This window comes from Conger conger, chromosome 6, assembly GCF_963514075.1.
Source record: "Conger conger chromosome 6, fConCon1.1, whole genome shotgun sequence".
Taxonomy (NCBI): Eukaryota; Metazoa; Chordata; class Actinopteri; order Anguilliformes; family Congridae; genus Conger; species Conger conger.
The window spans coordinates 17,252,660-17,264,875 of record NC_083765.1 but is presented as its reverse complement, the minus strand read 5'-3'; the positions used below and the strand labels follow the sequence as shown (position 1 = coordinate 17,264,875).

The 12,216-nt window shown below is 45.1% G+C and overlaps 1 protein-coding gene across 1 annotated transcript; it reads right to left on the bottom strand.

Moving 5' to 3' along the window:
• Positions 1–829: 829 nt before the first annotated feature.
• On the bottom strand, positions 830–11,912 carry LOC133130239 (creatine kinase U-type, mitochondrial-like). The gene is made up of 9 exons (XM_061244654.1): positions 11,660–11,912; positions 9,902–10,100; positions 9,380–9,475; positions 8,350–8,571; positions 7,842–7,927; positions 6,973–7,096; positions 6,445–6,579; positions 2,500–2,625; positions 830–2,158 (listed from the first exon to the last, which is right to left on the bottom strand). Exons 1-9 carry the CDS (start codon positions 11,806–11,808, stop codon positions 2,045–2,047), a joined length of 1,251 nt encoding a protein of 416 aa, XP_061100638.1. The 5' UTR covers positions 11,809–11,912; the 3' UTR covers positions 830–2,044.
• Between the last annotated feature and the right edge of the window lie 304 nt (positions 11,913–12,216).

The window sequence follows — 12,216 nt, the reverse complement described above, 5'->3', positions numbered from 1 at the left end:
AACAGGATGATAAATATATAAAACTTATTTCAATGTTATACTATTGTTCTATTCTGACACCTTTTTGGATATGGATATGATTAACTGCTGACTCTTCTTCAATTATGATTTGGCCAGAGAATGTCAGAGTATTGCAACTGTGTTATGTTATATAAAAATTCAAGGTCAAGTTAAGGCATAGCTATATGACAAACATATAGTGACTGCTTTATTAGGTACACCTGTACACCAGCTTGTTAATGAAAATATCTAATCAGCCAATGGCAGCAACTCAATGCATAAGGCAGACATGGTCAAGAGGTTCAGTTGTTGTTCAGACAAAACTTCAGAATTGGAAAGAAATGTAATCTAAGTGACTTTGGCTGTGCAACAAATGTGGAATGATCTCCTGGGATTTTCAAGTCTCTAGAGTTCACAGAGAATGGTGCGAATAATAAAAAACATCCAGTGTTCGCAGTTCTGTGGGCAAAAACGCCTTGTTAATGAGAGTGGTCAGAGGAGACTGGCCAGACTGGTCAAAGCTGACAGTAAGGTGACAGTAACGCAAATAACAACACATTACAACAGTGGTATACATCAGCGCAACACAATATGTCAAACCTTGAAGTGGATAGGCCACAGCTGCAGAAGACCAATAAGTCAAATAAATATGTCTAATACTTATCTAACAAAGTTATCAGTGAGTATATAAGCCAGCAGTCATGAGAACATTATAATTATAATACCTTAGGTTTATTGAGAACCAATATTCCTATTATAATAAAATTGTGTGTGAACCATATAGAATGTATATTAAGACACTCAAAAAAAGAAAAAAGGAAAAGACAGCTCGCTGTTACAGTAGAGTTTATTGAGTACCAGTATTTTCAAGTGCATTTTTGGAATACATAATGCTTTGTTTAAACATAAACCACATCTTTGCAGAAGTATGAGAGCCACAAAAGACATAGGGTTTGACATTAACATTTATTTGACTGTCCTGGAGAAGAAAATGCTGTTGTTTGGACAAGTGAGACATTGTCTTAACTTGTCTTATTATATAAGAATAGAGTGGCTACAGAAAATGATACGGTTGCCACAGCCAGCTACACCAAAGTATATAATTCTGTATTGGCTCAGTGTTCATGCCGGCTGGATATTCTTGTTCACTGTACTGTCCAATGTGTGCTCAATCATTGTCATATTTTACACCAGCTAGCGGCAAAAGCTAAAATAGACCATCTACCAAAAATAAAAACATTTCTATTTGTTAGTATTAGTATTTGTTCTCATAAAAATAATTGTGAGCTTTATGTAAGATAACAGTACAGTATTTGTAGCAAGCAGGATATAGACATTTGCACATAGAGATCATTTGATGCATTTTGAGCTGATTGTTGTACACATGCAGTACATTTTGTATAATTTTACATCTAACTGCTATTTGAAGTATTTATGCTGCAAAAAATGTTTTTGACTGAGTGCACATTGTACATTGTACAGAAAGTGGAACAGCACCAGTAGCTATCCATAATAAAAACGAACAGCTATAGTACTATGGTATAGTAGTTGCATTCACTGTAAGTGCTCATTTAAAAAACATCAGAAGCAAAAGGTCTCCTTTTACGAACAATGGGGTATGTGGACATGGAAGCAGCCTTGTGTGGTAAAAGGTAGATTCAGCCATTAAACTGGGTGCAAGCAGAGCCCATGTTGCTCCACTTTCATTGTTTGGAGTAATTCAATTAAATCTTGCTTCACATTGTGAGGGAGGAGCAACGTATGATTGAAACCTTTCCGTTTCAGTTTAGATGTGCAGCATCTATACATTTATATATTTCCATTTCAACCACAACGGATTGTATTACTGGTTCATTGGGTTGGCTTATTTTCATTTGCTCAATCTGCTCATTCAATGAGTGTAAACTGTACTCTGATAGAGTTAATTATACACAAAGCATTTCTGCTGTGCTGTTGTGCTATAATAAGTTAGTGGCCCAAAGGACAAATGCTTCAAAAGCTTAATATCAAACTCTAGGCCATTTGAAGCTGGCTGACCTCAGTTCTACTTGAACTGGGATATCGGTGGAGGGATTCGGATGTCCTGGCCCCTCTCCAGTCGCTTCTCACATTCGACCAGGTAGTTCACACCATCAATCACGATCTGGACAAGCTCAACCTGGAAGGACACGGACAGGGAAATTACACATCAAAGCCTTCTTTTGGACAACACACAAATGCACTCTAGTCAAACTAACAGCGATATTTTCTGTGAGATTATATTATTATGGAATGTAGCTTCTGGTTCTTCTAAATGAATACAAAAAGAGATCAAAGTTATTTACAATTTTTATTTTGTTTATAATTTCAAAATCTATATACAGTAGTTACTGAAGCAGTATATGTTGAGCATACAGCATAAGAGCAATTGGTGTCAATCTCCTTAATCACAGCACTTATTTAATTTTTTAAAGACTTTTTATTCCCAGAGTGTTATGGGATAACAGCGGAGCAGCTCACCTCAGACTTGCCGAGTCGGTCCAGGTTGGAGATGTCAAAGGTGCTGCCCACTGCAGCGGTGTCCACCCCGCCAGTGCCGCGCTTCTGAAGCCGCAGGTTATCCAGGATCTTGGAGAAGCGAGGGTCCTGCATGAAGACGCACAGAGCTCTGAGACTCACAGGGGTGTGAGACTCACAGGGGTAAGAGACTCACAGGGGTGTGAGACTCACAGGGGTAAGAGACTCACAGGCCTCTGAGACTCACAGGGGTAAGAGACTCACAGGGCTCTGAGACTCACAGGGGTAAGAGACTCACAGGGCTCTGAGACTCACAGGGGTGTGAGACTCACAGGGGTAAGAGACTCACAGGGCTCTGAGACTCACAGGGGTATGAGACTCACAGGGGTAAGAGACTCACAGGGCTCTGAGACTCACAGGGGTAAGAGACTCACAGGGCTCTGAGACTCACAGGGGTGTGAGACTCACAGGGGTAAGAGACTCACAGGGCTCTGAGACTCACAGGGCCCTGAGACTCACAGGGGTAAGAGACTCACAGGGCTCTGAGACTCACAGGGGTGTGAGACTCACAGGGGTAAGAGACTCACAGGGGTGTGAGACTCACAGGGGTAAGAGACTCGCAGGGGTAAGAGACTCACAGGGCTCTGAGACTCACAGGGGTGTGAGACTCACAGGGCTCTGAGACTCACAGGGGTGTGAGACTCACAGGGCTCTGAGACACACAGGGGTGTGAGACTCACAGGGGTAAGAGACTCACACGGATCTGAGACTCACAGGGCTCTGAGACACACAGGGATCTGAGACTCACAGGGCTCTGAGACACACAGGGGTGTGAGACTCACAGGGGTAAGAGACTCACAGGGCTCTGAGACTCACAGGGGTAAGAGACTCACAGGGCTCTGAGACTCACAGGGGTGTGAGACTCACAGGGGTAAGAGACTCACAGGGCTCTGAGACTCACAGGGGTGTGAGACTCACAGGGGTAAGAGACTCACAGGGCTCTGAGACTCACAGGGGTGTGAGACTCACAGGGCTCTGAGACTCACAGGGGTAAGAGACTCACAGGGCTCTGAGACTCACAGGGGTGTGAGACTCACAGGGGTAAGAGACTCACGGGGCTCTGAGACTCACAGGGGTATGAGACTCACAGGGCTCTGAGACTCACAGGGGTAAGAGACTCACAGGGGTGTGAGACTCACAGGGGTAAGAGACGCACAGGGGTGTGAGACTCATAGGGCTCTGAGACACACAGGGGTGTGAGACTCACAGGGCTCTGAGACACACAGGGGTGTGAGACTCACAGGGGTAAGAGACTCACAGGGATCTGAGACTCACAGGGCTCTGAGACTCACAGGGCTCTGAGACACACAGGGATCTGAGACTCACAGGGCTCTGAGACACACAGGGATCTGAGACTCACAGGGCTCTGAGACACACAGGGATCTGAGACTCACAGGGGTGTGAGACTCACAGGGGTAAGAGACTCACAGGGCTCTGAGACTCACAGGGGTATGAGACTCACAGGGGTAAGAGACTCACAGGGCTCTGAGACTCACAGGGGTAAGAGACTCACAGGGCTCTGAGACTCACAGGGGTATGAGACTCACAGGGGTAAGAGACTCACAGGGGTAAGAGACTCACAGGGCTCTGAGACTCACAGGGGTAAGAGACTCACAGGGGTATGAGACTCACAGGGGTAAGAGACTCACAGGGGTAAGAGACTCACAGGGCTCTGAGACTCACAGGGGTAAGAGACTCACAGGGCTCTGAGACTCACAGGGGTGTGAGACTCACAGGGCTCTGAGACACACAGGGGTGTGAGACTCACAGGGGTAAGAGACTCACACGGATCTGAGACTCACAGGGCTCTGAGACACACAGGGATCTGAGACTCACAGGGCTCTGAGACACACAGGGGTGTGAGACTCACAGGGGTAAGAGACTCACAGGGCTCTGAGACTCACAGGGGTAAGAGACTCACAGGCCTCTGAGACTCACAGGGGTAAGAGACTCACAGGGGTAAGAGACTCACAGGGCTCTGAGACTCACAGGGGTGTGAGACTCACAGGGCTCTGAGACTCACAGGGGTGTGAGACTCACAGGGGTAAGAGACTCACAGGGCTCTGAGACTCACAGGGGTATGAGACTCACAGGGGTAAGAGACTCACAGGGCTCTGAGACTCACAGGGGTAAGAGACTCACAGGGCTCTGAGACTCACAGGGGTGTGAGACTCACAGGGGTAAGAGACTCACAGGGGTAAGAGACTCACAGGGCTCTGAGACTCACAGGGCTCTGAGACTCACAGGGGTAAGAGACTCACAGGGGTAAGAGACTCACAGGGGTGTGAGACTCACAGGGGTAAGAGACTCGCAGGGGTAAGAGACTCACAGGGCTCTGAGACTCACAGGGGTGTGAGACTCACAGGGCTCTGAGACTCACAGGGGTGTGAGACTCACAGGGCTCTGAGACACACAGGGGTGTGAGACTCACAGGGGTAAGAGACTCACACGGATCTGAGACTCACAGGGCTCTGAGACACACAGGGATCTGAGACTCACAGGGCTCTGAGACACACAGGGGTGTGAGACTCACAGGGGTAAGAGACTCACAGGGCTCTGAGACTCACAGGGGTAAGAGACTCACAGGGCTCTGAGACACACAGGGGTGTGAGACTCACAGGGGTAAGAGACTCACAGGGCTCTGAAACTCACAGGGGTGTGAGACTCACAGGGGTAAGAGACTCACAGGGCTCTGAGACTCACAGGGGTGTGAGACTCACAGGGGTAAGAGACTCACAGGGCTCTGAGACTCACAGGGGTAAGAGACTCACAGGGGTAAGAGACTCACAGGGGTGTGAGACTCACAGGGGTAAGAGACTCACAGGCCTCTGAGACTCACAGGGGTAAGAGACTCACAGGGCTCTGAGACTCACAGGGGTGTGAGACTCACAGGGGTAAGAGACTCACAGGGGTGTGAGACTCACAGGGGTAAGAGACTCACAGGCCTCTGAGACTCACAGGGGTAAGAGACTCACAGGGCTCTGAGACTCACAGGGCTCTGAGACTCACAGGGGTAAGAGACTCACAGGGCTCTGAGACTCACAGGGGTGTGAGACTCACAGGGCTCTGAGACTCACAGGGGTGTGAGACTCACAGGGGTAAGAGACTCACAGGGCTCTGAGACTCACAGGGGTATGAGACTCACAGGGGTAAGAGACTCACAGGGCTCTGAGACTCACAGGGGTAAGAGACTCACAGGGCTCTGAGACTCACAGGGGTGTGAGACTCACAGGGGTAAGAGACTCACAGGGGTAAGAGACTCACAGGGCTCTGAGACTCACAGGGGTAAGAGACTCACAGGGGTGTGAGACTCACAGGGGTAAGAGACTCGCAGGGGTAAGAGACTCACAGGGCTCTGAGACTCACAGGGGTGTGAGACTCACAGGGCTCTGAGACTCACAGGGGTGTGAGACTCACAGGGCTCTGAGACACACAGGGGTGTGAGACTCACAGGGGTAAGAGACTCACACGGATCTGAGACTCACAGGGCTCTGAGACACACAGGGATCTGAGACTCACAGGGCTCTGAGACACACAGGGGTGTGAGACTCACAGGGGTAAGAGACTCACAGGGCTCTGAGACTCACAGGGGTAAGAGACTCACAGGGCTCTGAGACACACAGGGGTGTGAGACTCACAGGGGTAAGAGACTCACAGGGCTCTGAGACACACAGGGGTGTGAGACTCACAGGGGTAAGAGACTCACAGGGCTCTGAGACTCACAGGGGTAAGAGACTCACAGGGCTCTGAGACACACAGGGGTGTGAGACTCACAGGGGTAAGAGACTCACAGGGCTCTGAGACACACAGGGGTGTGAGACTCACAGCTCCTCTGTCGTCTGGGTGACGAGCAGGGGCTCACACATTGAGAGGAGGCCTGAGCTGTACCTTGCTGAGGCGAGGCAGTTTGACGTGGACCCCGGCTCTGAGCCCTGTTCCCAGGTTGGAGGGGCAGGTGAGGACATAGCCCAGCCTCTCGTTCCACATGAACTCCCATCCCTTCTCCATGATCAGTCTCTCCACCTGGCAAAGCACAGAGCCGGTCAGAGAGGGCAAAGCTTCACGCGACGGCCCGCAAGTTCATTTCTGTCCCACTGAACTGCAGTCATGTCTCATAAAATCTTATTGAAATGTAGCTTTGGCCCTTCAGTACACACTGCTATGTCTGATGACTAAGGGTGTTATTTATATAGGCATATTGAGGTTGTCCGAAGATTAATGCTGAAATGAATTGCGCTGTAACAGGATGGGTCCTCAGTTATTTATTATAATGTATTGTGTCAGCATCAAATAAGTAAACGTGTTAATTCAAAGGACTTGATATGTAGCCTATGAGTACTTAATTTATCAATTAGGAGGAGAGGTTTACTGTATACAGTGAAAAAACTAATTCTGCTGCAAACTAATGTGCCTCACCTCTTTGAGTCCCTTACAGAAGCGGTCAAACACTCTCTTCATGTTGCCCCCCTTCTCCATGGAGATGACCCTGGTGTGATCCTCCTCATTGATCCACACCAGGAAGGTCTTGTCGTTGTTATGCCTGCACGCGGCGAGAACAGAGGGTAAAAGGGCAGAAGACGAAAGTGCCGCAGAGCTAAAATTATGATCTGTAATCTAATGATTCAGTGGACGCCCTACTAAAAGGCTGCATCCTGTGTCCTCCATTCGTTTACAACCAAGCAATTCAGTGTCAAATAGTCATATATCCTTTGTAAACTCCAACAAACTAGCAAAACTGGAGTGACATTTGAGAAATACGAGTGAGGGAGGAGAGGGGGTAGGAGCAGATTGGGAAGGTAAGGTCAGACAGAGTGTGGGGTGAATAAATGAGGAGTGCAGTGGCATGCTGTCTATACTGTGGGATGAAGAGTCAGAAGGTATTGATGCTGGATCAGGGTGTAGCAGCACAGAGTACTGTTATAGACCATGGTAGGAATGAGAGACAGACAGCAATGGGGCTTTTAAAATGCACCTGTTCTTACGTTGATGTCAAAAAGAAACAAGCTAATGGTACAAATATGGAGAAAAAAACACAAAAGTTAAGATATTCAGACAGATTTAAGATATTCTTTGACAAAACACATACCATTACTTCGTAGAATATTTGTAGAAATTATATATAGTATTTAAAATTTGAAACTATTTAATTTTTTTAATTATTTATTTTCATTGCCTTCCTGGAATGAGTATTATGCACAATGTGTACTTAATAATAAATAATAATATTATTTATAATAAATAATAATATATTGTTAATAATAATAAGGATAATAATGTTTATTTACCAGATTCCACGTCCATCTGGCCAGTCACGGGCCATCCCTGCACAGGTCAGGAGAGGGGAAACTGGCTTGTCAAACAGGAAGTGATCCTGTGTGGACACAAGGGAGACATACATATTTTATTAATAAAGAGCATGCATTCATGTTCACCTTGCTTTCAATACAGAAAATTACAGCCTAGATTGCATTTTCAGTCCTCAAAGAAACCCTTGAACATGAGATTAATGTTGATCCCTACTCAGGATAAGTGAGTAAGCACTTGAAGAATCTGTAAGCTTTTATTCACTGGTCTTACTCTGAGGATGGGGTCAGTGACAAATAAGGTATTCCAGTTAATAAAAATAAAAATAATTTCAGTTTGGAATGATATTTAGTTATTTCTAAAATATTATTTTCAGCAAATGTCACTTATCTATTTTAATTTAGAATCATATGATGACATCAGTCACAAATGTCATACGGGGTAACAGAGATTAATCTTCCATTATTAGATGCCATTGGGAGGTCGTACGTCAATGAGTTGTTGCTGCTCCTGCTCAGTCATCTGGGTGAGGCTGTAGTACTGGCCCTTCAGGTCCCCCTGCAGCCCGTTGAGAGCGTCGGCCACCACGTGCTCCACCTCCCTGCGCTCTGCGCGCGTGCAGGCCGGGGGCAGGCTGAGGCCGCGGATACTGCGGCCGGTCCGCACGCGCGAGGACAGCACGTAGCGCTCGTCAAACTGTCCTGACCGCACCTGCCCGAATCACAGCGCGGTGGTACATTTCAACAGGCTTCTCTAAGCATTAAGAGCAAACACATCTTAAACCCTGCCTGTTTGCCTAGCTGCTGGAATCCTTTTCACAAATATCTGCTCAATCAATGTGTTAGGGCCAGCCTGTAGCCTAGCGGCTATGGTACATGACTAGGACCTGGATGGTTTGTGGTTCAAGGCCCGGTGTAGCCACGATAGGATCTGCACAGCTGCTGGGCATTGCTCCAGGGGGGATTGTCGGCTACTTTGTCTAATCAGCTTTAAATCACTTTGGATAAAAGTGTCAGCTTATTATTACGTTAGAGGGAAGTTTATTGCAGGGAAGTCCCACTGAGACCAAGGTCTCTTTTTCAGGGGAGCTCTGAATGCAATAAACATTTAAAGTGACAGTTTTATAAAAACAAAATTTACAATTTGGATCCTAGGAAATCACATACACCACGCGAAATATAGGGATAATAAAATAATAAAATAAATAAATAAATAAAAACATAAATCGGACATAAGACAGGGAATAGTGATCTGATTTACCTAATTTATCCCAAAAGGCAGGTACATTTGGCCTCTTTTAATATCAAATCCATCACTAATTTCTTGAAGAACTTGACCGGGGTAAGGCAACCTAACCTCAATATATCCTGACATTTATTCCACAGATAAGGTGAAAATGCACTAAAAGCTGGGTGCCTCTATATACTTGGTTCAAGATTCATTTTCAGCTGCTGCAGAATACATGCCATCCATTACTGTGTACCATTTCTGCTGGAGATTTTTGTCCGTTCATACCCACCTTACTTGAGTCCAGATCAGTTGGGTGTGTCATTGTCTCAGGGTCATAGCCATTATGTCTTTCCTTGATGACAGGGTCAAATAGGTCAGCAAACACCTGAGGCAAGCAGAAACCACACCCGTATATGTCAGAACATAGCACTGGGCAATTAGGGTGGTTCATGGCAATTTTTCAGTTCATTCAAAACCTTGCTTATCCAATGGCATCATATTGTCACACTCAATGTTGGTGAGTGGCAATGTTCTTCTGCAGACGAGAGTTACTGTGCACCACTGACAACTGTGCCTGTGACAAGCTGGTGCCTTCAGTCCGACACCAAAATTCATAACTGGCTTCCATAGTACATTACTATAAATATTTCAATTACAACCAGAAACAACCTTTGAGATGTTAAATCTCATTAACTGTTTGAACATTCAATTGTTTGGTCCCTTCAGGATAAAACCTGTTGGATATTCCATTTTATGTACAGTGATTTAAAAAAAATGCTGAACACAAGATAATTATACTCATGGACCTCACCACATAGGATTCTTCATCGCCTGCCACCATTCCCACAGTCTTAATAAAAGGGTGCCCAGGGTTGTCCACTCCGGTTTGAATGGCTTCGTCTAGGGTGTAGCCATTGGGTGTGGATTTGTTGCACAGCTTGGCGTAGATAGCAGGAGTGAGGTGACTGGCCATACAGTTGTTATGTTTTCGTAAATCTGGATATTCTGAACTGTTGGCGAATAATCTTTGTTAGTTAACCAAAGAAGCATGAAGAGAACACTCTTAGAGCCACATTAGTTCCTCTCAATGATATACCACATGACATGAATCTACTCTGATTAGCACATATTGTACTCCCTCCAGCAGCACTGTGTGGCCTGCATGTGTGTGGTGTAATATAGTCACTGACATGCAACTGAACCCCTTGACCATGTCTGCATGCCTTTATGCATTTAGTTGCTGCCACATGATTGATATCTGTGGAAGTGGTCACTGAGTGTATAGACTCTATAACTTCAGCCAGCTGTATAGAATACATGGCCAATGGCAGGAGGTGGAGGTGGAGCTAAAGGGGTCCCTAGAGGTGCGGTGTGTATGAGTATATAGTCTGTGTGTGTACTCTTTCTCATATTTTACTGAGCACTAATCAATTTGAGATTCATCCCTGTGTATTGGTAGAGGCTTGCCGTTTCAACAAGGCATTCCATATCTTGGAATAACAAAAAAGCTTGGAGGTCGATTTGGAGGGCACATGTCCTACATATTATTTATTGTGGATTATAACCGAATACCCAGGGATATTTTCAGGGAATATTAACAGGGAGCACGTAGATAATTGCCTTTGAGCAGCATTTAAATATTAAAATGTACAATATGTATAATGTAAAATGTATAATTCTGATCATTTAAATGCCTATGGGTAACTGCACTTGCTATGCAAATAAACCCAGTAGGTTAATGTTGCCTAATGACTGTATTATAAATGAAAGCTATACATTAATATACTGCAGCTAGTCATACACGCTTTAGCACACCAACGAATATGCCAATATGCCTTTATTTGTCTAAGGCGTATTGGTGTGTATAAACAGGGTGTGCATTCAACAGGACTACAGCTCCATTGATTTGATGATGTAATTGTAAATACTTCATTTTATTGTCCAGTTATGTATAGGAAGCACATAGCTGAATGCATTGAACGATTTAGCCTACCTTTGGATCAGAATATATATACGTTTCAATGCAGACCAACAGTATTGTTCCTGTTATTATTAAAACGAGTTCACTTTAAATCGGTCTTCTGCGGTAATTCAAGTGTGATGTGGGACCAAAAATGTAGTTTACAGATGAGGAAGAATTTTAAGGTTCATTGGCTTGGGAGGATGCTTTATGACTCCAGAACATTCCATCCTATTTCCACACATTTGCAGGTTTCTCAAAACAATCATCACATCGTCAGCGCTGAAGGGATGCAGGGTCGAATGTGAAAATACGGAGGCATTTTGCATTTCATTGCATTCCTAAGCACAATTCTAAATCAGTCACTTTCCCACTTGAAATAACGTGGAAAGAATACAATTTCAGGAAACTGTACCCCCCCCCCCTCCCCTCCCCGCTCTCACCCAAAAAACGATCATTATGGCTGGCGCTTCACAAAGTAACAATACTGATGACAACGTTCCTACAAATTGATAAGGCAAAACTGTTCAAGGATAAATAGAAAACAATCGCTAAGGCCCAATTCAAGAACTGTAGGCGCTAGGTCGGACGTAGGAGATAACGGGTTACCTGGCGGGGTACCTTCTCCTAACCAGGGATCCAGCGTCGACATACTCCTTGTTTAGAAATAGCCCAGTCGTTAAGGAGCCCGCTCCCACTAACGAGAGGATACGAATGCTTCTTTTATAAGAAAAAATCCTGGCGAAAGTGCTTGCCATTTTGTCTGCACTGACCGGTAGCCAGGAGATGGGAAGATGCAGTGAAGGTGTACAGCAGGAAATAATCCGAATGTGAACTGAGGACACGGCAGCCTACGTGATGCGACTACTAAAAAAAGCAGAGTGATGTGATCAGGAAGTCAAAGACTGCAGCAGTATGGGATTTCCCATTTAATATCAATCCACATGAAACTAAATGCTTTAATATAAATACGTGATTCTCCAAAACCATACTAATTAGGCTATAGCAATAATCACAGTAGGCATAAGTTTTTGCTATTATTCGCCGATATTAAATGAATGGTAAATAAGGTAATAAAGGTTTTACGATATATAGGCTAGATTAGATTTGCTGTAGCTATTCAGTATGGCCATAAAAACAAACAAAAAAGAGAAAAAGCTCAATGA